Source organism: Mycteria americana, chromosome 5 (genome assembly GCF_035582795.1).
Source record: "Mycteria americana isolate JAX WOST 10 ecotype Jacksonville Zoo and Gardens chromosome 5, USCA_MyAme_1.0, whole genome shotgun sequence".
Lineage (NCBI taxonomy): Eukaryota > Metazoa > Chordata > Aves > Ciconiiformes > Ciconiidae > Mycteria > Mycteria americana.
The window spans coordinates 2,495,886-2,521,742 of record NC_134369.1 but is presented as its reverse complement, the minus strand read 5'-3'; the positions used below and the strand labels follow the sequence as shown (position 1 = coordinate 2,521,742).

At 44.3% G+C, this 25,857-nt stretch overlaps 1 protein-coding gene across 1 annotated transcript; it reads right to left on the bottom strand.

Moving 5' to 3' along the window:
* Window positions 1–11,113: 11,113 nt before the first annotated feature.
* On the bottom strand, window positions 11,114–24,898 carry LOC142410834 (acyl-CoA (8-3)-desaturase-like). The gene is made up of 12 exons (XM_075504033.1): window positions 24,635–24,898; window positions 21,460–21,570; window positions 19,069–19,266; window positions 18,569–18,670; window positions 18,266–18,394; window positions 16,782–16,842; window positions 14,732–14,808; window positions 13,798–13,895; window positions 13,040–13,136; window positions 12,244–12,323; window positions 11,351–11,476; window positions 11,114–11,165 (listed from the first exon to the last, which is right to left on the bottom strand). Exons 1-12 carry the CDS (start codon window positions 24,896–24,898, stop codon window positions 11,114–11,116), a joined length of 1,395 nt encoding a protein of 464 aa, XP_075360148.1.
* Window positions 24,899–25,857: the final 959 nt, after the last annotated feature.

The following is a 25,857-nucleotide window of genomic DNA, read 5'->3' as shown; positions in this document are numbered from 1 at the left end:
TGGCACAGGTTGCCCAGAGAGGTGGTAGATGCCCCATCCCTGGAAACATTCAAGGTCGGGTTGGACGGGGCTCTGAGCAACCTGATCTTGTTGAAGATGTCCCTGCTCATGGCAGGGGGGTTGGACTCGATGACCTTTAAAGGTCCCTTCTGACCCAAACCATTCTATGATTCTTTCTGCACCTTGAGTTTTGTTTGCCGTGGGGTTTGAGGCCTCAAACCAGTACTGCAGAAGTGGATCGATCCAGTGATATGTTGCATGTCCTTATCTCTCGTTGATAGTAGATTACATGAAGATACATGGTGCATGGTAAAGCGTGACCCTTCCTCCCAGGCAATATTGCAGAACTTAATGTGAACCGATGTTTGGGCTCACAATTGTGTGATCATGACACAGGTCATGACATGCAAAGCTGGACTTGAGCATAGCCTTGACTCAAGTGACGGTGAGGATGTAACTTAAGCAGTTCCATAAGGCCATTTTGGACAGAACTGGGAAAAGAACTAAGGCTCTAGTTTGACTGTAAATGAAATAAAGGCACTTTTGCCAGTTTTGTGGTTTGTCTGTCAGTAATTGCTAGATTCCCACTTAGCTCTTGAATCCAGACTAAGAGCTAAAGACCTTTGTAATCTGTGCTGTACTATCATCTCACAAATAGCTGTTTAAGGTACCTGCAAAGGTACGTTCCCTTTCCCTTCTGTCACGTTCCCTTTCTCTTCTGTCCCATTAAGAAAGCATCAATGTACTTTTCTTGTGAAAACTTCTCACACATGAGAAGTTCTGAGGTGCTCTTTTAGTTCAGGATGATTTTTCAGTTGTGGGGATGGGTCATTTAGACTGAAGAAGATTCCGGAAAAAGCCCTATGTTTGAAAAAGGTTGTAAAGGGTTGCATATTTACGTAGTCTGGGAAAGCTAATCAAGGCTAAACAACGAGGCAGGGGTGTAAAAATAATAAGTGAAGTAGCTTGATACTCAGTTCAGCGTTAATGATGACACTTTTACAGCCTGGATTGCCGTGTAGAGCCTGTATGATTTAGTTGTGTGATAAAAGCTTGAACTTTGGCATGGTGGAGTTCCACCTAAAGTCAAACTTCAACCCCAGTGCGGCTGGAAATCTCACTGCGTTGCAGCCTGAGAGTAACCAGGCCCTCAGGAGCTGTGCTGAAATTTATTTTCAGGTCGCACACTAAAGCTTGGTACACTGATAGTTGTACTTTTTAAATGAAAAATAGAAAATATTTTTGCATCCCGCTTACTAGCGCAAAGTAGCTGGATCAAGGAGGTCTAGTACTGTTACGTGATTAATGGCAACATTTTTCAGCCTAGAAGTTGCAGCCGGACCTGTTTCCTTAAATGATGATACACTGCTCTTTACCTCGAAAGAAAACAGTAGACACTGGTTACTTCGTGGTTTTTTTTCAGAAGTACTTGCAGACTATGTCTTCATAGTTTCTTGAAAACCTCAGAAATTGATCTTGTTTCTTGATCTTAATCCACCTCATTCCAATCATGACAAGATTATAAAAGGCATTTTGCTTGGTTGCTGTAATCAAAGTTGGAGCCAATGATTCGGTTCAAATACTGTAAAGCTATAATGGAACAAGTCAGAAGGAAAACTTCATTTCCTGTTTCATAGCATGTGATAAATCACAAAAATGTTTTACACAGATTTGCTGTGTCCGTTAACTTCAGTGTTTATTCTTTGATCATTCCTCTCAGATTTCACCATTTTAAAACTTTGACCAGTATTGGGAACTTTGTTATTTTTTTATTGATTTTTTTTTTTTTTTCCAGTGCAATAAATCCTTGTCTCGGTGATTGTTGATTCAGGATTGACAGCAACAGCATTGACACACAAGTGCACAGACTCTTCTACAAACAAATAGCTGGGGAAGAATCATCTCTTTCCTATTTCCTACGCTTAAGTCTCAGGAATCTTTTCTTGACCCTGTGCATATATGTTGTAAGAATTATTGAGGAATCAGGATGATGGGAGATACTATTTACAGACTAAGTTGCAGTTGCAACACTCCCCAAACAGAAGGAAAATGCAAAATGCCTTCAGGCAGCCTTCCCTGCCTCTGCGCTAGGGGCGGTAGCTGGGCGAGTTTCTGGCTTTAAGTCTGGCTTTAAGTCTGGCTTTCACTCCCAAATGCTGCTGGGGTTGCCGTTGAAAATGTGTGAAGAAGTGGGTAACTGAGTTCTTGTGGAAATTGATATCCCATTTTCTATACGCGGACTGTGTTGGTATGTAAGACTGAAAGGGTGAGGGTGTCTCGGGGACAGAGACCACTGGGAGACCTAAACCCAACCATCAATCTCAGCTTGCTTTATTCAGTCCACTGCAGTTACCTCATAGATCACGTCCAGCCTTCTTTTTGGTGCCTCCTCACTTTTAGAAAACAACTCAATTTGAATTGAGTTTTCTTCATGTTGTTCCTTCACGTTCACATTCTCTTGATATAATAGACCAAAGAAAATATGCAGAGTAAATTGCCTGTTTGATCCAACGTCATCTTTTGTTGACTGCTTTCGGGAACGACTGCCCCAATGCCGCACGGCCGACCCCCCCCCTGAGCAGAGGTCTACACGAGCTGTTCCCAGCCGGCTCTGCTGAAGCCGCAAGCTGGCCAAACCAGTGCTGCTTTCAATTATGCAATACTTGCTCTGCCTAAAGGTGTAATCTTTAACAGAAGTCTAACCTATTTTGCCTTGCTTGCATATTTTCCTCTCATCTTTCTGTTAAACCCAGTTAAATAAGGCAATAAGTCTGGTGTTCCTTTTTGTGTAGCTTGAGATGAGGGGAAAAATCAAGATTAGCACATAGTAACGAGATGAAACCATGTAGCTCTGCCTAATCGTGGCTCTCCTATTGCCTACAGGGTCTTGACAACGCTCTTGACTTTGTGGAGGGAAGTTGGAAAAGCGAGAATGCAGACAGCTCTGCTCATTTCCCCTGCTTTACTTATTGCATACGTGCAGAATCCAAGGTGCTTTTGACACTCGTGACTTTTCCTAAATGCTGCTCTTTCTTTAGATTTAAAACAAATAAGTTACACGCTTTTTTTGGGGAAGTTACGCATCTGATAGGCCTATATGTACAAGTTCATGAAGATCGCAGGGTGAGGAATAGTTTCAACACTTCCATGAAATAAACAGTGTGATTATACTATAAAAAGTTTGGCTAAGATCTGTCAAGCTTTTAACAGATACAGCTTTTTGTTTAAAGATTAAGGTTTTTTTTATTATTTACCATTCAGCTTTATAACACAGAAGACATTGAATCTGTTTATTTCATTTACTTAATATCTAGCTATTAACATGAGGTGCCATATATAAAATGAAATTTGTCATGCATACTGATATTTCTTAAAACATACCCTTTTTCAGAGAGAATTTCTCAGAAAAAATACTTCATTTTAATTTCAAATTTTCAATATTATTTCCAGTGGAAACTCTCTGTCCTGGACTTCTGATTTCAAGATATGACTGTTGGAAAAGAATAGAATTTGCATTTCAGAGCTGCAGGAATAGAGGCTGTATTTTAGAATAAGTCTGTTCATATTTTGTATTATTTCTATCATTCGTCACATTTAGAGAAGATACTGCAGTGGTGATGCTAATTTTACTTCCACTCTGTTTTCATGTACCTTAACTTCTTTACGTTAGAGTCATTTTTTTTATGCTTTTCTGTTGGGTTGTATAACTAATTTGTGTATGCTTCCTTCTTTGATCCTCGCTGTGATATCTTCTGTGTAAAATCTCACCAAGCTATTAAATATTTTGCTGAGGTAATACAGGCAGCCTTTCATCTAAACCCATGCTACCTACCATACTGATAAGACTGGTCGAAGATACCTGGGGAAAATTTGGCAACTCCTCCTGTTTGCTCTGGCGTTGATCCATACTGCTTAGGCTTTACTCCACATTTATCCACAGCCCTTCATCTCAGTCTTGCTCAGCCTTCTTGCACACCCTTCCTCCTTTGCACACTGTTGGGTCCTCAACTAATGAAAACATTTGCAGCTCTTTTTTTGTGTTGTTGCATTTTGATTTACACGGGTCCTGACTGCAAATTGCACTAGAAGCCCGATGGTGTCGAAGGGCCCAGAAATCAAATGCTGGTCTTCAAAGTCAGGCCTCTCATCTACCCAAAGAAATTATTTTAAAAGACTACTTAAAGTAATTTTTAAAGGCTTTTTCAAATAGTTGAAATGTGTTTGTGAATACAGCAGTTCTGAGTACTGCTTCACTCCTTGCTTCTCCCACAGAGTTTTCAGGAATCGCTTCTTTTACTCCCATGGTTCGGGCATCGTACTTTGTGCTGTTAACCTCTAAACATCATTGAACATTTTCCAGGGCACAAAATGGTTTAATAACAAATCTTTTACACGTTCTGGCTGACTGTAGCGGGTTAAAGGTTTTTATATAAAAGTCAATGCTGAGTATGGCATGTATAATTCAGACAATCATTGCACAAACAGGACAAAGTCCATTCATTATCTAATCAGAGGCTTTTGTATCTTTTTACCAGGCGAGATCTCTATTTATTAACCTCATCACTTTCATTATTGTAAGAAAGCGGTCTTAACTGCTGATACTCACATGAATTTTTTTGTTCCCAGAGTCCCCTTTCCAAAAGTTCGTCTTTTCTTCAGGGTCTGAGTAGGTACTCATGCTGGTACTCACTTCAGACAAAGAACACACTCTCTTACTAATTAATGGAGAGAGATTGCCTCCTCTCGAGGGTCATTCAAAGTACCTAGATCAGCCTCTTTCTCTGACTCCTCTTCTGACAGGCAGAGCCAAAATGTGAGTCCACTCAGGTAATTCCCTTTACTTTTGAACTCCCAAAACTGCTTTAATAAGCTTGACCTTAATAAGCCCTGCCTTAATAAGCTTTGACACAAAAAAGTCTGTGGCTCACTGAAAACCTTGAGCCTGGATCCTGTACTGTTGTTCCCTTATGGTATACGGCCAGTGCTCGAGCCCAAATGGCTAGCACTCCACCTTGTGTGATGCTGGTTTAAAAAGTAGCCAGGATGTAGGCTGGAGCAAGAGCAGCTCTGCATCATAACGAGTTCAGGTGGCTGTCGTTCCTGCAAGCCAAACTGGCATAAGCAACTATCCAACTCTACCCTTTTCCCTGCTTTCTCGTCCCACCTTCCTCACCTGATTTTATTTGTAATCTAAACTCTCAGGTTCATTTCCAGAGCTGTAAACCTCACCGGGAAGCCTTCACTGCCCTCCCAAACTTCCTAGGATGCTTAGAAACATGATGTGACTTTCTGGAACTATATAGCATGAAGGGGCTCCAAAAGCTGTAATATAAACACACACACACCCCCCATCTATCAAGGCATAGGAAGTAAAAAATGCATTTTACTTCATTTGGTCAAAGAAACCTTCAAATCTATTTGTTTGAATGGACTAGGTTTAGTGTTAGGTTTAGTGTTAGAGCTGTTAGGGTTAGGTTTAGAGTTAGGTTTAGGGTTAGGGCCATTAGGGTTAGGTTTAGGGTTAGGTTTAGGGTTAGGGCTTATTAGGGTTGGGGTAAGGGCTGTTAGGGTAAGGGCCTATTAGTGTTAGGGTTAGGCTTAGGGTTACTGTTAGGGACTGTTTGGGTTAGTGCCTATAAATGTTAGGGTTGGGGTTAAGGTTAGGGTTCTTCGGGTTAGAGTTATGCTTAGTGCTACGGCCTGTTAGTGTTATGGTTAAGATTAGGGACATTAGAGTTAGGGATCAGGTAAGGGTAAGGGTTAGGGCCTATTGGTGTTTGGGTTAGGGCCATTAAGGTAAGCGTTAGGTTTAGGGTTAGTGTTTTGGTTAGGGCTTATTAGGGTTTGAGTTACTTTCAGGGTTAGGGCCTGTTAGAGTTAGGGTTATGGTTAGGGCCATTAGAGTTAGGGTTAGGTTGAGGGTTAGGGCCATTAGGATTAGGGTTTGGGTTCGGGCCTTTTAGTTTTTGGCTTAGGGTTAGTGCCTGTCACAGTCCGTTTGGATCTCTCAAAGTTACAGGACAACGTACTCTGTGATTTAAACTTTGTTTCATGAGCTCATTAAGAAATATGACAAAAACCTATGACAAACAGGGGCTCAATCCCCTGTTGCCTAGACTGGTCTATCACGTGAATTCGCTTATTCACCACTCAGGTCATAAGATTTCATAACTTATAACTTGTAACTCTTAATTCATGCACCTATGAGCAAAAAAAAAAAAAAGGAATTAGTTCCCTAGCCAACGGTGAGAGTGCTCATCCTTCCTCCTCCATCACGGTGCGGGTGTCCCCCGTATCACAGCGGGAAGCACGAAAGCCTCAGCAGTCCCGCTGCTGTTGGATCCGCTGCAACAGCTTTTTGGGTAAGCTGATGTTTTACACCTTCCTGGCCACTTCTGTGTGGGAGCTCTGGTCGACGGGTGTCCATTCTGGACCTGGGCTTTGGCTAACCTAATGCCTCACGCTAACTCTGAAACCCTACTCTAAACTTCGCAGTTATTCTAAGCCTTATCTCAACACTAACCCTAGAGCTAATTGACCTGCAGTGGTCTACAAAGGCCCTCTGACGTGCACCATGGCTTTGCAAGTGCCTTTTGGTGTGGTCAGGCATCACCCAGAGCCATCTAAAGGGCAGGAGGGGCATCCATGTGTACGTTTCTGTGCTGCGCAGGGCAGTTGAAAAGTATCTTCAGATGTGCTCCAGGTGCCTCCGACTGCCTTTGGTGAATGCAGGCACCTCGCAGTGCGAATCCCTCATGCTAACCTCAACAATAACGTGAACTCTACCCCTAACCCATAGTCAAACGCTCATCCTGAACCAAACTCTGATCCCCCACCCTAATCCTGAAGCCCTGCCCTAACCTTAACCCTTATTCTAATGATAATCCCCATCCGAAATCTAAACCTAACCCTAAACCTAACCCTATCCAGTGGTCTACGAGGGCCCTCTGATATGCACCATGGCTTTGCGGGTGCCTTTCAGTGTGTTCAGGCATCACCCGGAGCTATCTGGCGGGCAGGACGGGCATCTGTGTACATCTCTGTGCTGCGCAGGGTTTGAAGAGAGATCTCTGAAGCGCACGAGGTGCCTCCAAGTGCCTTTGGTGAATGCAGGCACCTCGGAGCGTCAAGCTCTAATGCTAACCTCAACCGTAACGCAAACTCAACGCCCTCGCCTATTTTTCAGGGTTTGGGGGGGCAGAGTGAGAAATAGAGAAGGTGGTGTCCCCGTGAAGGCACCGTTCAGCAAGAGCTATTGCTGTGTGTTAACACTGTTTTCATCATCAGTCTAAAACACAGCACCATACGGGTTTTTACAAAGAAAATGAACGCCACCCCAACCAGACCCAGGACATTTGCACTCCCCTTGAGCAGGCAGGGAACTGTCTCTTGACCTAGCAGCTCTGGCTAGGGGCACCTGCCCAGAGGGACAACATTTCTGCCTGCATTGTTTCTAGTTGGGCTTTTTGAGTTGCTTCTCTGAAATGTGCTGCTGCCTGCCAGGAGCCCCCAGACTTCTGCTGCTGGGAGCAATCAAGACAACGGCTTCAGCTGTGCAGGGAGCTGAAGCAGCTGATTCTCCCCAGCCCCAGCTGCATCCTTCCCATCCCTCAGCAATGCCCCTGCTGGGTGGACCAGAGGCCAGGGGAGCCCCAGGAGAGAGCACGGAGATCAGCGTCACCGCTCGGTGATGCCGGATCAGCGCGTGGGGCCCTGCCCTGCATGGGACTTCAGGGAGGAAGGAATCTGGGGAGGAGCGTCCCTCAGGTTCCCCTCCATGGACAGAAACCTAGGAGACGCTGAGGGCCCGAGCATGAACAAGAGCAGTAAGAAATCTCTGCTCGGCCTCTGGTCCTTCTCCATCCTTTGTGCCCTGCTCCCCTCCAGCTCCCTCCACTCCCGCGCTCACTCCGGACTCATGGAAGGGCTCATGGACTCCAGCCCCATCCCAGCAAGCCCCGCTGTCCGACTGCCACCTCCAGTCCTCTCTAACCCCCAGTCTCCTCTGCCATCACACACCTAAAAGAGCTCAGCTGTGAAGCTATATATTTTGTTTCCTTTGTAAGACAGTCAACCCTGTGGAAGCATTATCAGAAATTCACCAGACAGCCTGAACTTGCACCCTACCCCACCTTTCCCTGGAGACCCGAAGAGCTGGTAATAGGGAAGAGCATCCTCCAGCACCGCTCTGCCCAGGGGAGAAGCTCTGCTGGCCCTGCCTGACCGGCACTGGCCGCCTGCCCCTGAGGAGCTGGATAAAGCAGCAGACAGAGAGCAGACCCAGAGCCTTCTGTGCAGTTTTCAGTTTGCCCCAGATCTGTTTTTTCCTTTTCGGTGGCTTCTAGAATCCTCTGAGTGCCTCCTCGAACCCCTGGAGCACTCTGTGCGCTGCCAAAGGACAGGGTAGATTGCAAAATCTTTCTCCCCAGATAGCTCTTTTCCCTGCCCTACTGGCCAAGGCTCACCTTAGGCCAAGGGTTAGGGAAGGAAAAAAGACAAAAGGAGGCTTATTTACAGATTTCTCAAACCACAGCCATTTTGTGACTTCCAGTGCGTATTTCCAATGCTTAGCCACTACAAGAAACTCTCAGTTGGCTTTGCAGATGCGTAACTGAAGATGGTGTTCATCTAGAGGCATACATACAAATACATACATCCTTCCCACACCCTAGGATAAGCAATTTGAAATGCATACAATAAGTTTCTTTTGTACAGGTTAAAATATATACCCGAAGCGTGTTGGCACCCTTAGTCCAAGTAATCACAGCTTCTCTCTCAAGAGAGAAATATAGGATGGCTGTGTACTAGATACAATGTCTGTTCTGCTGCTGCCTCCTCATTAAAGAGAAGAGAATATGAGCACTCTTTTTTCCCCCCAGTGCACTCCTTAAATAAAGAAACCAGGATTATTTCTTACTAGAAAATTATAAGCAACAATCCACATGTGATTGAGAAAGCTCAGTTCCAGGAACTCAGTTGTGTTACTTCTAGGTTTATTACTCATGTATACTATACTAGAGGATAATAATACTATTATTTTTAGCTTTATGGCTAATAGCTATCAATATAACGATGGGCTAGAGAAAACTAATCTATTTTCTACTACTAACAGCAGCTGACTTTCACTGTTCCTACTACTCACTAATGCCCCCTTTCCCTAGAATTCCTCAAAAAAACCTTCCGAGAGAAGGCCAAAAGAAAAATTGCTATTTTACTTATTAAAGAGCTTGGATGAGATTTGTGAAATGTGACAGATCGAAGAAACACAGACACACAAGGAATGCTCTGAAGAGCAGCTAAGCAGAGGCTCCATGCCATGGAGGCTCCAGGGAGAGTGATGGAGTGATTGATCGCCCAAACAGAGAGTGGGTGCCTTTGTCTTAGACAGAATGGCTCTATGAGCTAAGTGTAACAACCACTTGTATAACTGTTTGTCCCCGACAAAGAAACGCAGGCTTACGACAGGACAAAACTAGTTTTAGGGGTACGGTTATTCTTATAGTAACATAGCTTGTGTATGTATTAGATCTGCTTTTATACTTTGAACCTATGACACTAATAAATAATATTTTTTTATTCATGGAACTATATTAGTCATTAGCTTATTGTTCTGTACTTTTTGGTAGAGCCCTGTCATTCTCTAAGCAAGTGCCCTTACCTGCTGTGACCTCACCTACCACAAGCATCTGGTACAACAGAGACTCTGAGGCAAGCCTGAGGAGCTGAGAAACACAGCCTGCCAGAAAAGCCTTGCTCAGCAGCGCCTGCAAGCCTCGAGCTCCGGGTGAGTACACCCCACTCGTAGACTCAGAAGGTGATGAAGAAATAAATCTGTTCCTCATCATGAAGTTCATTGCACATGCTTCAACTGCAGAAATTCTGAACTTTCTACCGATTATGACAGCAATTTAGTGATTATAATGGGGTTATGATTTATATGAACTATGTGGAGCCAAATAATGGCTCAACTTCATACTGAGTTTGCAAAGCCTCAGAACTGAGGCTTGGCAGGCTTGCTCAGTCTGATCTTTTACTGGTCTGTCTGCAACTTCGTTTTATTTGGTTTAGCTGCAACAGCAACTTTTCTATTTGACCAAATGTCTATGGCTAATTTATTTTACTTTTGGTTTATCTTTCTATAGTATGATCATAGTCTTATATAGATAGCAGTACCAAGCAGTTACTCCATGTAGAATGAGATATAGCTGTATGTTAACATAATGAAATACAGATCCGGTATCATACTAGCAGCTTTGAGAAGTGAAGACAAAGGACGTGGCATGGAGTACAGGCATGAAGTGTTTAAGGGCACTTTGGGGCACAGACTTGACAGTGGAGACCTCATGGTTATAAACAACTCAGCCAGACCAGCCTGGGGAGCGTACACATGGCTCAGCCCAACACGAAGTACAAAACCCAAACAACGAATAAAGAAATTTTGAAGAGAGCAGTGGGCTTGAGCTCAACCCATGTATTTCTTCCTGACAAGTGCGATGCCTGGCACTGTGATAATGAGGATGCTCTAGAGAACAGTAATGGGAAACACATTTATGTTGTTATTCAACTGCATATTGCTATACTCTCAGTGTGATATGTAGTTTATTATAATTTATTATGATTTAAGCGCATTGCTGGAACACCATGTTAATCCAAACTCCTGTACAATTTCAAATGACTTCAAATAAGCAAACATTTTATTAAGCATTAAACCCTCCACACGAGGAATACCTAAAAAAAAAAAAAAAACAACTGGTCACAGGACTCTGACATGAAGTTAAGTGTGTGCAGCTGCACCAGTCCATAATCTGACTTGAACACATACTCAGGCTCAGAAATGCTCTTGGCCGTATTTACTCAGGCACAGCTAGCAAAGAGTTTCTCCTGTTCTAACCAGTCATCTCCTGCTTTCCCTATCCACTCTTAACATATCTGAACCAAAACACCAGGAAAGGCCAGAAGTAAAATTCAGGTAACTTCTTATCTATTGGAATCATATCCTTCAGTTCTTATCCATTTTCTTCTGCCATAGAGTCCTTTGTGGTGCCTGCTCCTCAGCTTGCTGGGAATGCAAAGACGTGGCAGGCTGTGAATGGTACCATCAAGCCTTGTCTTCTTATTTGTGTAGGTAGGCATCAAGCCAGAGCTCTCCTGAATTCTTCAGAGAGCTGAGAGAGAGAGAGCACAAGAGGCCACATTATGCAGGGTTGCTTAGTGGAGTGTTGGTGGGGACAAGGGAAATAAGGGTTTCTGTGTGTTGGTTTGTAAGAGAAGAACAAGCCAACTCTTGTTCTTAGGCTTCCAGTCTCTCCTACATCCTTCTGCAATATTTTGCCAGTGTGTTGTTACTTACCGCACAATGTCTGCAAAAGCCGTGAGCAACGGCTTACACTGGTACTCAATGCCGTGTTTGGCACACAAGGACTTCACCAGAGGAGCCACCTTCCAGTAGTTGTGTCTTGGCATTGTGGGGAACAGGCTGTGAACAGGAGACAGACAAATTCTCTTCCAGTGCCCCATATGAAATATTACCGTTCACATGTTCACATTCATTATTCCTTCCCAGGAATCATGCAGCTCACACTGAGTAGGGTCTTTAGCTGCTCCTGGCTCTTCTTTCCCCTTGGTGCGCTTTTAGCACAAGCAACTCGTAAGACTTTCCTGCTTTCCCCCTCTTATTTTCCACAGTTGTCTCTAGAATCTCTGAAGCGACATTTCTCCAAATTAAGTGATGCCATAAACTAGAAGAATCTGCTCCTCCCCCCCATCCCTTTCTCCATAAATAACCATCTCCATAGCACAGAAAAGGAGATGAGCCCATCCTCCAGTGGTATATCCCAGTCTCTAGAGTAATAGTGTAAGTAGTCAGTATAGGCAGGCTTAAACTACTATGTCAGGCTATAAGCAGGGCGCCTTAGCATGTACATTTTCACTAATGCTTATGAGCTGCTACTGTGGATAGACCCTGTTGCTGCCTATACGGTCTCATAGATCCTGCCCATGTTCAATTTTCACTAGTCATTCTCACCTTCCTATGGGGTCCAGTGAAGGTTTTGAATTACATTTATGATTCTGTTTAGGGCTTTCAGTCTTTTTAAAGACAAACTCATTAGTGCCCCACACCTATTTGTAGAATTCAGAGCAAAGAAGAATAGGGAAAAGGAAAAAAAAAAAAAGAAAAAGAGAAGAAAAAATATTAAAAAAAAAAAAGAGGGAAGAAAATTCTCTCTCAGGGTGTGTACTCACTGATGTTCAATCTGGAAGTTCAGATGCCCAGTAAACCAGTCATTGAACAGAGACTGCTCAACATTGCATGTTGCCCGGAGCTAGAGGAGGGGAAAGGAAAGCAAAGTCAGTACAGATCGGTGACTGCAGCCTTTCTCATTTGTCTGAAGAGCACAGATGCTGTGCTACTCTGTTCTGTTGTTTTCTTTTAGCCTAAGCTAAGCTACCTCAAGCCAGGGATCATAATCCTCCTTCAGCTTTGTGGACCAGCAGAGGTACGTAGGCTGGCTAACATGGACCATGGTAAAACTAGGAGTTGGCCCTGTGCTCCTGTGAATGCATGTGAACAGTCAAAAGTTCCTCCTGGGTCTTCTCAAACCTATGTCTGCAGAAAAAGCAGAGATGGCAGGGTGCTGCTGTGATGGTCAGGCTTTACTGCTGGACTCCAGTAAGTCTCTCTGCAAAGAGGGGACAGCACACTGGCATTCTACTAGTGCAAAATCGCTCAGCAAGAGCAGGACGAAAACTTCCATCTCCGCATAAGCGGAAAAGGTCCAAGACAGAATGATGCAATAAGTGGGGAGGTGGGTATGTTTAGGAAATAGAGCTGGGGCCTAGCCTTGGTTTTAGATTGCCCATGAACGTGTCATTGCTGTCCTCCTTTACTGTTACCGTAACTGAATCCCGTTATCCTATTAACCTGCACTTCCCAGTTACCAACGGGTTTTTACCCTTAATGCAATAGAAGACGTGCTTGGCTTGTGGTTGGAATTTGTACCTGTATGGCCACAATTCTTAAGAATGGAAAATATTTTACCTGAGTAGACATCCAGTCCAAATTGTTGTCATAGTAAATATCCATAGGGATATGGTTCATCTGTGAAACCCAGACAAACCAGCTGCTCTGCAGCATCCTGTGCAATCAGAGAAGAGGCCAGAATTCAGTAACAGGTAAGCAAGTCAATGATGAGCCATTCAAGTAACAGATAGCCAGACTTACAAACACATGGCTGAACACAAGCCTGGCTAATCCAGCACCTGGGAGAACTTCCAAAACCTGGAAGTTTCATACTTCCTTATGAAACTCATGATTATTTAACATGTTTTGTTATGAAACTGATGTAGCCTGTTACTCATCTTGTTTTATCTGTAGCCAAGGACCAAACTGATTAGAATCAGTAAAATGATCCAAGTGGAGAGTGTATTGTACATTCAAGCCAATGCTGCTGGATAAAGCCTTGGCATTTGCAAGCCCAGGCTAAGCTGTTTCTGTTAAATGTTCTCTTTCTCTAACCAGTAGCAGACCCAACCCCCAAAGCACTGAATGTTATGTAAAGTAAGTATTTCTCAATTTCGTCAGCACTCAGTGAAGTCTCTTTGCCGCCAGAGCCAATGAAGCAACATAAAACTTGAACTAGCAATTAAGCAGAAGAGTCTTAGTTTAACTTTATGGAATTAAAAAACTAAGCAAAAATGAGATGGTCAAGGAGAACATGGAAAGATAAGAAAGGCAGGCAGGCACAGATGGAAAGAATATGTAAAAGAAGGCTGAAGAACCTTCTAAAGAGATATCACCTGAATATAAAGTAATACGCCAGGAGACTCTTTATTTCTAATAATGATCCATAAGTAAAAAAGAATCTGACGTAGAAGGTCAGCATCCAGGCCAAGTCCTACCAAAACCAGAGACAACAAGAAAAAATCATTATAAATTATATTTGCTTAAATCTTTTTTATAAGCTTCACATTATATGTACAAGAGAACAATCTCCATTCAGCTTTTAGAGGGTTTTGCTGAATTGAATCACCTGGAGCGATCCAAGTTAACAGAAGCTAGTTCCACTTTCTTTTCACGGCTTGCTATAATAGAGATGAATCTGAGCATTCACACCTAGTAAGTAGGTTAATATATTAGCAAATGACTATGCATTCAGAAACATGAGTTGAAGACTTGTATCAAATCATTGCCCAGGACTCCACAGCGAACTAAATGCTAGACCAACGATCTCATTTTGGCTGGAAGTTGCTCTGTCCTCCTGTATGCACAACACACACAAGAGAAGGAAGAATGAAGCATTAATTCTGGCTGCCTGGCATAGGAATTAATGCCAAGTATATGCATACTGCTAACAAATCAGCGACAACAGTTCCTATAGATCCACATCCTCCCGTTCCAGACCACTAGGGTCCTTCCAATTTGTTTCCCAACCCAAAGGAGACAGTCCACTTTGTGGTTCTGCAAATGAGGCAGAGCAGTACAAGCCAAACAGCCTGTTGCTCGTTTCCAGACCTTTATCATCGGGCTGGGGAACATAATGGGTTTAGCAGAAAGTACGCAGAGCCACTGAAAACACTGCACCAAACTGACTGTCATATTAGGCTCAACTGAATGGCATAGAGTGTCACACAGCAGGGACTGAGCTCCGGACAGAAGCTGGCTCCATGTTCAGAAGAAAGGTTGAAGGCCCACAACCGCCCCCTTCTTGGTTGCACAAGTAGCAATACTCACCGCCCAATACCTTTTTGTATATGCAATGTAAAATGTGTGGCAGTGGAAGTAGGTGGGAAACAGGAGCGGAGGAAGAGCTGTAAGGGAGAATGCATTATCACTGGTAATGTCATGGACTGAATGACAGATAATCAAACTGGAAGCAAAGGATCCCTGAACAGCTGCTCGATATGGAGAATATTGTGAGAAGTTTTAGGGCTGCAGAATTTTCTGGATGATATCGATATGCATCAACACAGACAAACAGTAAGCAATCTGGCAGCCTGCTGACCTCAAGAGGTAAAACAAAGGCAAGACAAGAAGCTCTCAAGCTTGATGGAGGACAGTTCCTACTCTTCAGCATGACAGCCTGCTACTGCTTATGTCACCTGTCAACGCAGGTAGTATTGCCTTCCATTTCTTCATGGAGAGCTACAACCACAGCTTCTTTTAGAAAAGAGTGAAAAGAAAAAGGGGTGTGGAGAATCCTGAAAGATAAGGAGGACAAGACCCCAGAAACTTAATCCTTTTGAGTACCGCAGTAACCACTCTGCAAGAAAGCAACTGACTGACACTGGTTAGGATGCTATATGGGGCTCTGAGCAACCTAATCTAGTTGAAGATGTCCCTGCTTATTGCAGGGGGGTTTGACTAGATGACCTTTGGAGGTCCCTTCCAACCCAAACCACTCTACGATTCCACGATTAGTGCCTACGTTTCTAGGTCTGTCCATTAATCTGATAGTGCCTACAAACCTGAGATTTCATTTTAGGCTTCTAACTGAGGAACAGCCACAGAGTAGTATTTCGGGAAGTGGCTTCCACAGCCCCAAAGCTTATCTGGCTCCCCATTCAGTTGTTCAAAGCAGGGGAACAACAGGAATACATATGAAATCCCTTGCCTACCAGGGATTTTGGGTTGCAAGAACTCAAACTCAACCTTCCAAATGGACATCTCACTTGTACTTAAAAAAAAAAAACCAACAAAACAACACAACAGAAAACCTCACAGACTATTATTTAAATTTGAATACTACTGAAAGATGTGGTATGACATTGTAACTCAGAGCCGCTGTGGAGGATGTGGAAGATCTGGGATAGGATCACCTTCCTTAACTAGGCATCTCAGAGTTGCATATCTGAGATACGTACGTCTGAACTAACCCTACTAGTTCTGTCTAGCCACTTGAGAGAACAGCCAGTGCTGGAGTCCAGTTCCTGCCATCTTCAGAGGTCAAGGGAAAAAAATAGGTCAAATGAATCCCACCTTCAAAGTGCCCATTTATGCTGGGTTTTAGAGTTCACATCCATACCGTCCACTTTTCAGGCAAGCATCCTAAGCGGCAGACTTCAGACTATTCTGGAGAAATGCAAGAGGTGATATCTCTTTGTCCCATGTTGAAATTGTGCTGCTTTGCAAAATGAGTAAAACTTCACTAAGATGGCAAGAAGAGGGCAGGAGTGAGCCTAGAAATCACAGCAGTTTCTCCCCTGACAGTGGAGAAATTCTGAAGTTTTCCTCTGCTTTTTTTATGCACTTTATTAGCCATATATTGTACAGCTCACACAAACAGTCCCTGGAGCCCTCATCTCACTCTCCCCAATAACTTCCTTGATTAGCAAATTAGGAGTCTTTCTCCTTTTCTCTGTCCAAATAGATGTAGACTTATTTTTGCAAAGCAGTGCAGTTTTAAGACGACCTGGGATAAGCCTACCCACTACTTTTTCTGCCCTGGAACAAACTTAAGCCATTTGGTTAGAAATTCTGAAACAAAATTAATGTGTTTCAAGTCACGAAGGGCACAGAAACCTGATCTCACATAGGATCATATGATAATTCAGGCTGGAAAGGACCTCAGGATCTCGGAGCAGCATCAGCTGTGAGGTCAGACCAGGTTACTTGGGGTTTTATTCAGTCAGGTCTTCAACTCCTCCAAAAATTAAATGTAAACTGATTATTATGTTCTTTCACGCAGGCACCTTAGTTCTGCTCAAGTCCTACAGGTCAAAAGTAAGATCTACAAGCCCTATTAGTACCCCTCATGGTATTGCAGGAGAACGGAGATACTCACTGATGAAGAAGTATTTGTGTTGGTGATTGTATGGCATGTATTTTTTCTTTTTGATCCCAAGCTGTGAAAAGAAACAGCAAAAAAAAAAACCTGAGTGGAAACTAAGCCATTTGCGCAGGTAACTTGCTGCTTTCCCTTCTTTCTTCCCCAGAGGCACTCTTCTTGCACACTTCCCACAGCCCTCATTCCTACTGTCTCCCTCTTGTGTACCTGTCCTATTAGTTTACATACATAATACGCCTTTTCTATAAATCCTCATTCCATTAATGTAAGGCTTTAATGCCTTACAGCTTTGTAAAATCCTTCAGAGATAAACTGTTAAGCAAGCATGAGATTTTTCTCCAGTAGGGGAAAATAAATTAAACAAGTGATTGCTGAAAAGTAGTTCTAGATATAGTTATGACAAGCCAAAAGAGAGGTAACAGCCCGTAAGAAAAACCTATGTTGATACATGGTAGGAAGGAAACTGCTGTCACAGATACCACCATTGTCTGGGTTGGCATGGAATGATGTAGTAAAAACTATACCAGAACATTTCATCCATTAAAAGATGGTGTGTTATGACAAAAATAATTTCGAGGGTGGATAGAGGTGAATTTTAACTATTGAATTTCCCTGGTTTGGTGTTCTTACCACATTCATAATTCAATTGGTGAAATATTAGATATTTCAAGGCTAAGTTATATTATCGGTCAAAAATAGTCATATGTATTTTCTCTGCCCCCCCCCCCCCCCCCTTCTTCTCTGATTCTGTACACTTCAATGACAGTTTCATGATGGAAAAGGTCTTCCAAGGAGAAGAAATATTTCACTGCTGTAGCTACACTGACAAGATCTCAAGAATTGATGAAGTTGTACAATAAAAGGGGTTCAGCATTGTCTTAGGGTGTTGCTCCTGGAAGTGGCCTAGCAGTACAAGCTGAGAACATCCTGTGTGGTCAAATGACTTGTGCCCACTAGAGGGACCTGCCAACAACCAGTCCTACAGAGCTCCAGGAACAGCAAGGCTTCTACCTTCTCCTAGAAGTCATAGACATGCCAAAGCCACCTGTATCTCTGAGCCTCAGACATTAATATTAAAGTAATAATCCCAGGCCAACTGCAGACATGCTTTATATTAATGTTTACAAGTTATCTAATAATCATTAACTACTGAGTCGTTCTACTAGGTCATTAAGTTGCTATGACCATTAATAGACTTTTTGCTGCTGGATTTTCCACCCTATATATGATGCACGTACATCATGTCTAATTTATTTACATCTACTTGTCAGCTGTTCAAGAAATTTTGTGCTTATGTGAACTTAATGCGAACTGTGACCTGCTTACAAAGGCTGAAGCAAGGAGACACAGATGAAAGCAATCTTTTTTCAGAAACCATCATCACATCTTAGTTTTAGATCACTATGGTACCGCATGCTTTTTGTTGACTAGGGTGTTCTTCCCAGTTCCTGGTACACGAGTGCACACGCACACACACTGACCTCCACAGAGAATTTCTTCCCCAAAGTAAACAAGAAAGGGTGCATATCAATATCAGGATCTTTCTGGAAGCAGTTGGGTTTGGCATGGTGCCGGGAGTGCAGAAGAGTCCACCATTTGGCTGATGCCCCCTGTCTCAGGGAAGAACAAAGTTTGAAAAGTACAACGCTTTCAGAGCCAGAATCTCTCCAGTTCCCCTCCTTCACGCAATGCTGAACACACTATCCTCCACAGAGTCTTCAGAACACAGACTTTTACAGGAAAGCCATCAAATCTACGAAGTTTTTCCAGCGTCAGGTACTTACAATCAAATGGCACATCACAAACTTATGCAGCAAGTGGTTCCACTTGGTATTCCTGAATACGGAAAGATGTCCTAAATCATGTTGTAACCAGGAAGCCTGGACCTGGAAGGGAAAAAAGAAAGCTTTGGGAGGGGGGGAAAGAGGAATCGAGACCAGGACACTGCCACACCCATCCTTTGCTTTGAAATAGTGAGATTTATTTCTTGGACAGTGCTCCCAAGTCAGAATCAGAAAGGAACTATGAAATCCTGATACTCTTGAGGCTTCCCCTAGAATATATCTTGCTGAAAGAATCCCAGACTAGGCTTAGTGGGAGCTCCCCACATGCAGAATTTCTTCTTTACATCTTCTGTAACCACATGTCATATAGTGGTTGTCTTCTAATGACAAAGGAGAACTATGCCAAGTAAGGAAATGGAGGACTACAAAACTGCAATAGTATTATGTGTATGAAAGGTGATGCAAGTCCATGTGTACATGCTGTGGACTTAGTTGCTTACCTGGGAAATGGTCAGCACTGCCAGAGAGACAATAAAGGGCATTAAGGATGTCCCAAAGTAGAAGAGAATGAGCCAAGCAGCAGTATCCAACAGGAGGATGTGGGCGAGGTGCAGGAAGAAGAACAGTTGATTTGGCTTCAGAAGTCCCATTTTCTCAACAGTAGCACGCAATTCACGGAAGTCTGTCACCAGCATTTTCTGTGGGAAGCACCAGTGTTACATGTTCCCTGTTTCTAGAGCGTAGCACTGCAGCCTCAAAAGGCAAGGACCACTTTAATGGAGGAAAGAAAGAGCAAAGGATCTGGCCAAATGGGGAAGAGCTGAGCTTGCACACGAGTAAACTTCATCGTTGCTTTCCTACAGCTTCTCTGTGTCTTTGCCTGACAGGGTACACAGAGCAGAGGAGCAAGCACAGCCATCACAGAGCACAATGTCCGTACCCTCAACCCCTAAAACTGTATCTTTGGTGCTGCTTCCATCATCTTCTTGGCAGGTAGCACAGGGCTCAGATGGAAGTTGTGTCTAGTGGAAGGTGTACTGTATGTGCATGAACATAGCATGCCATCTTGTGGTAGGCCTTTGGGATGAAATTATTCCTCTTCTGCCAGTTCCAATAGATCGATATATGTTTTCACTTTACCCTTCCCAAGATCAACAGGGGAGGGTTAAATGCCTGCATGAAAATGGCACCTACAGCCCAGCTGGCCTCAGGCTGGTGGGCACTGAGGAAGGATGGAAGAAGAAATGAGCACAGCACAGGTGCTAGAACAACCCACCTTTGTCTTTGCCAGCTCTGCAGATGCCTCCCAAGCCTGATTCCTGTCTCCATGCAACCCGACCCACAAAGGAGCTTGCCAGCCTACTTTCCCAATCATTCTGGGGAAATGGAGTTTGCATGGACCAAGGCACATGCAGGCTCTGGTGCAGGCCAGCTGTGGAATCGAGAAATAGGCAAAGCATGGCCACAGACGGGTAAGAGGGTTCATGAGGTTCCCACCTACCTAGGAAGTGTGGCCAGGCCATTCTGGCACAGCCAGACTGCTCTGAATTGTGTTTCTAATGTCTGAGTTACATGGGGCCGTGTATCATTGTCCTGGTTTCGGCTGGGACAGAGTTAATGTTCTTCCTAGTAGCTGGTATAGCGCTGTGTTTTGGATTTTAGGATGAGAATAATGTTGATAACACCCTGATGTTTTGGCTGTTGCTAAGCAGTGTTTACAGTCAAAGACTTTTTCAGCTTCCCATGCTCTGCCAGGTGCACAAGAAAATGGGAAGGGGCACAGCCAGGGCAGTTGATCCAAACTGGCCCAAGGGCTATTCCATACCATATGACGTCATGCCCAGTATATAAACTGGGGGAGTTGGCCGGGGGGTAGCGGTCGCTGCTCGGGAACTGGCTGGGCATCGGTCAGCGGGTGGTAAGCGGTTGTATCACTATTTTTTTCCCTCCCTTGGGTTTTGTTCCTCTCTCTCTCTTGTTGTTTTCCTTCTCATTACAATTCATTATTATTATTACTATTATTTTGTTCCAATCATTAAACTCTTCTTATCTCAATCGACGAGTTTTCTTCCTTTTGCTCTTCCGATTCTCTCCCCCATCCCACCGGGGGGGAGCGAGCGAGCGGCTGCGTGGGGCTTAGTTGCCGGCTGGGGCTAACCCACGACAATCAGCATGCAGTGTGGGACTATGCAAAGGAAAAGTCAGGGCAGGCTAGAAAGAATGGGGAAAACAGTCTTGGACAGCGGGAAGCAATGAGGACCATACAGCCCAGGGAATATTTGTACCCCAAGACCGCTCCTGTTTTGTGGTCTGTGCCCCTCTCATGAGGTTTTCTTTGACATACCAGATTGGCACTGTGAGAGTAACATCGACGGTGCTTCTGTGAACGGTCATTCTGTGAATGACCTTGAGACTGCTACAAGGCGGCTGTCCAAAAGGGCAATGCCAATACAGCCTGCGAAACTTAACTCAAGGCTAAAACACTCTACCTGCAGTCTCTCCCTACAGATACCTGCAACAGGAGGGAGTACAGTCTGAACATTTACTATCAGCTGGAAAGAATTACTTCATTTTTGGTTAGCTCTTTCTCAAAGCAAGGTGAAAGAAGAAAAGGTGATAGCTGTGATATATTCATGAGAGCAAACCAAGGCTCTGCTATTTATGTAGAGTTGCTGTGATAAGAAAAATTTATTTTCAGGAATCTCCTACTCAACCACATAATGTGGATTTAGACTAATATTCATGTATTGTTTCTAAGTAGTAGCCCAAAAAATTTTGAAGAACCTGGATCCCATTGTTCCAGGAGCTACACTGACGCAGAAGAACAAAGTCTAATCTCAGAATATTTCCCTTTAATGCACCTTTGATCTGATTTACGAGGATAGACTTACATTTTTAGTGGGCTCAATACTGGGTTGATCTGGTGCCAGCTCCCCAATCTGCAGTGACTTCAAGTACTTGCTCACCAGTACCTTGTCAACATGGAATGCTACAAAGGCATCCTGCAAATGCACAAGAGTAAAGGAAGAGGTAAGAAAAGCAAATTCTCTGTTACTAACCTCAATCTGCTGTGCACAGCAAGACATTCACTATGGAGGAACCACAATAGCAAAGACAGCTGGTTTACCTTTCTATCTCCTCAAGCTTTTATTGACCTTTTTCTTCTCATATTTGTCCTATGCTCTTAAATGAGATCTTATTTCAGCTGGCAAACGGAAGAGGTCTGACTTCCACTACTGCAATTACTACAGGTATGCAAGCTCCATAATACAAAATTGAATGAATCTCCATCGTATGCCTAAAGCAGAGTCTAGTTCCCTTGCCTTTCTCCTTCCTCCTCTTCTCAACCCCAATATTAGTGACTTTTCCATCTTCCTGGACATCCAGGTGCCCAAAAGACCTTTCTTAACAGCAGACCAGAATCTTCTTTGTTGTGCAATTTGTCAAAAGAGAAAATTGCCCTTTAAATCTGACCACTTAAAAGAAAAATGTGGTTCCTTTTATTCACTGGGTAGAGAACTCCACTCCAAAATTAACTAAGACAGGAAGCATTTCATCAAGGACCAAGTGATAGCAGAGAAATTTCTATTTTTCTGTAGTACTTGGAAATATTCAGAAGGAAATGAATGCAAGGACACAATTCATAAGCACAGGCCTGGTGTTACTGATCTCTCAAAGATATGAGCATGAAAAAGCAATGGTGTGATAGCTTCTAGGCAGGGCTGGGGACAGAAGGGACAGGATGCAGAAAAGCAGAGGAGGAGACAACTGCATTGACAGAGCATGAAGGGGGCAGTTGGAGCCCTGAAGCACAGCTGAGACTGAGCCGAGCATTCAGTCTGTAGGAAAGGAACTTCCCCTGAACATTCTCCAACCACGGAAAATTGCTTTTGTACATCCGTGCCTTCAACTTATTGACCTGCTTGCATGCCTCCTTTTGCGCCACCTTTCATCCGATTCAGTTTAGTCATCCTAAACAGACCGGAATCAGTTCTTTAGTGCATTCCAGCCCCAGAGTTCTTCTGGGCAAATGTTTATTAAGAACGGTTGTGTGACAAAATTAAGTTGTTTAGCTAATCTCTTTGAGCAAACTGCTGCAGAATTTCTGTCCTCTACTCCAAAATGACAAAGGTTTGGGCAACGGCATGACTAACACTGAGGCATATAAGGAACATACAGTGGGTTTAGATACCGTGCGCATAATTGCTATTGCTGATGAATCAAAAAATCAGCAAGCAGTTTCTCCGCAAAATAATTCACACTGTCTCATGAAACTGCTCTTGGTAATGAAGAGGAGTTTCTTACTTCACCCACAATGTCCTGGATATATTCCCACTGCAACTCAGTGTGGACATAACCAAGTTTGCTCTAAACAAGATAGTTCACACATCATCAGGCTACATAGGAGAGCACAGAAGACCACACACACTAATTTACCCTGCTTCTGTTAGAGGCTGACTAGTGCCAGCATGGCTTTCGCTGTACTGTATTACACGAGCCTATAGCAAATATTCCACCTTTTATTTCTTCGACGGGTTTTGCAGAGGCCAAGATGCACAGCTTGCAAGTGTGCAGAGTTCAAGCAGGGCAAGATACTCCAGAATCACGTGTATCAATTTGCCTTGGAATAAATACATAATTCTGAATATTGTGCCTTGTCAGAAGTGATGATGCTGTTGTTATCCAAAAGCGCCTAGTTGATGAAGATCTATGTGTTCTTCAGCATCTCTGGAGCAAAGGAAAAACTGTTCCTCTTAATTTCACTTGCAGCCCTTGAGCTGGAGTTTTATCATATATGCTTAACAAGAGAGAGGGGAAAATAAGCAGGCATTTTTCCTTTATGGTGCACAGCTTATTTAATGTGCTTCACACTTGGGTGTGAAGACAGTTGAGCTGGTGTCACACAAAACTGGCTGAAGTCTTGCAGGGCTTAATGATCTGGACATGGAACCAACCTATAAGAACCAGCTCAGATCCCAGAAACAAAACATCTGTGTTTTCCAGGTTCATCCATTGTCTGGGGTATTCCAGCATCCTAAAATGAAAGAAACCTGACAGTACTAACTAGAGCAAAAGAATGATGGAAAATATTGAATGCAAAGTGTAGCTAATACGGAATTTGAAATTTAAACTTAGTGGACTGAAAACTCTGTTTATTTCCATGAGCCTCAAATATCCCTTATATATGGAAGATCAGGGAACTATTTGTCTTGGGGTTTTTTCTTTCAAAATACACAGCAAGGAAGCAATCACATTTGTCACATCTTTGTATAGATGTTAATTTACCATTATTTTTCACCCTTCCTGCATCTACCAGGAGGCAAGAACTCCAGGGAATTTGCTGAACGTTTTGGTGTGGGTTTTACCCCAGGTTTCCATGACATTACAATAGCAGTCAGACAAGGAAACATGATGAGCAGAAGCCTTTTTGCCCACACACTAACTCGCCGGCAGCTGGACACTTGTTAACCGGCCGATCCTTTCCATTTTGTTCATCTCAAGGGTCAGAAGGACCATATGCAACAACCACAGAAACTTTTCTGGAAGACTGCGTGGGAAAGCCTGCTGTCTTTGCTTTCCCTCCAAGCTATGCCGGGTGGCATTTAGGAGGGATACCTTTCCTAAAAGTATGTTTCTGGAAGCAGCTACTGTCGTTGCCACAGGGCCGATGCACTACTTGTGACAGCTTCCCCACCTTACCCTGCCTGTAAGCAATCACTGCAGGTCACGTCAGGGTAGCTGCAAAAGCAAGATCAGCAGATAAGAGCAATCCTAAAGACTTTAGCTGGATAAACAGTTACAGCCTGGGTGCCCCACGGGCCAACGGCCTCTTTATTTGCCTCTTTCCATAGCATGAGGCTGGAAAGCGTGCACGTAGCAGCCACGCTCCATACCCCGACCCTGCTCCATACCCCCAAACCCACCAATTCCCCCCGAAGTCACCTCCCAAGCTCTCGCTGCACGATGCCTGCCGGGTACCGACCTCCTCTGCCCCGCATCTCAAAACCAGCCGGCAGCAAGCACCTCCCCGCCATCCCCGTCCCCCCCCTCCCCCCCGGCCCTCACCGTGGCGTCCTGCCCGGCGTGGCTGCCGATGAGACGGGCCCCTCCCGGGTGCCTCCGGCAGAAGTGGCTGATGTCGTACACCTTCCTCTCGATCACCAGCCAGCGCTCCTGCGGCGGCGGGCCCCGGCCGCTGCGCTGCCCGATCTCCTCCCAGGTGAAGAGCCGCAGCGCCCGGCCCGCCGCGGGGTCGGGGTCCCGGTCCCCATCCCCATCCCCATCCCGCTCTTCACGCACCTCCCCGGCACCCCGCAGCGGTGCCGCCATCTATCTATCTATCGATCTTCCCTCCCTCCCGCTCCGCCGGCCCCAGCACCCCGCTCCCGCCATGGCATATGAGGGGGACCCGCCCCGCAGCCCCGGCCCGCCCCGCAGCCCCGGCCCGCCGCCCTCCTCCTTTGCCCGGCCCCGGGGAGGTCGGCAGGGCGGCTGCGGGCCCGCGGTGCTGGGCTGCAGGCAGAGCTCCCACACAAGCTCCAGCTGCTCTGGGTTCCCCCCCAAAAAACCCTGCTGCATCACTATCCCAGCTCTGGCAGCCGCAGTGGATCCAAGCACGCAAAGCGCAGCAGTAACCACAGGTAAAGGCTATCTGACCACTTAGGGGTTTTTTCTCAGCTACCTCATTTTGGTCCCAGGACAGGCTTACTGGGCTCTGGCAGTCACTTCCCTTCGCATACACCTCCGATTAACCTGTTGTTAACCAGAAAAACAATATCACTCTGCAGCTTAGTTTAGATGTTACAGTCCATGAACCTCTTTGGAAGAAACACGAGTTATGCACGTTCTTATGCCCAATTTAAAAAGAAAAAAACGAACCATGCCAACCTCTTAAAGAACTCAGTGTTATATTTAGAACCTGATTTTTGTACTTCTGTACTTGCAGTTCTCCAGCACGCACAGCAAGAACGGAGCAGGGAGGAGTCGTCTTCCGCAACGCCCTTTACAGTAATAATCCTCTTCTCAGAGCTCTGCGCTTGATGCTTCTCTTACCGTGGATAAGCCTGGGATGCCACACACAAAATGTTATACCAGGTTCTGATGGTAGGTTGTGAAATTGGTTTTGATTCCTCTTCCCCTGCCCCCTTCTTGTTTGTAAAATTATTAAGTAAACTATTGACCTGGGGACTCCAGGAAATCAGTATTAACTGCAAAACAACACTCGGTTCAGCTTTTCCTGTCTTTCTAAACAGTCATAGCATTCACATAATTGTCTCTTTTCAAAACAG

Coding starts and splice junctions, on each gene's coding strand:
- LOC142410834 (XM_075504033.1), bottom strand. CDS start 24,898: ATGGCGGCACCGCTGCGGGGTGCCGGGGAGGTGCGTGAAGAGCGGGAT. Junction 21,571..24,634: donor ACGCCGGGCAGGACGCCACG/GTGAGGGCCGGG, acceptor GTGCATTTGCAG/GATGCCTTTGTAGCATTCCA. Junction 19,267..21,459: donor GTATTGAGCCCACTAAAAAT/GTAAGTCTATCC, acceptor TGCTTCCCACAG/AAAATGCTGGTGACAGACTT.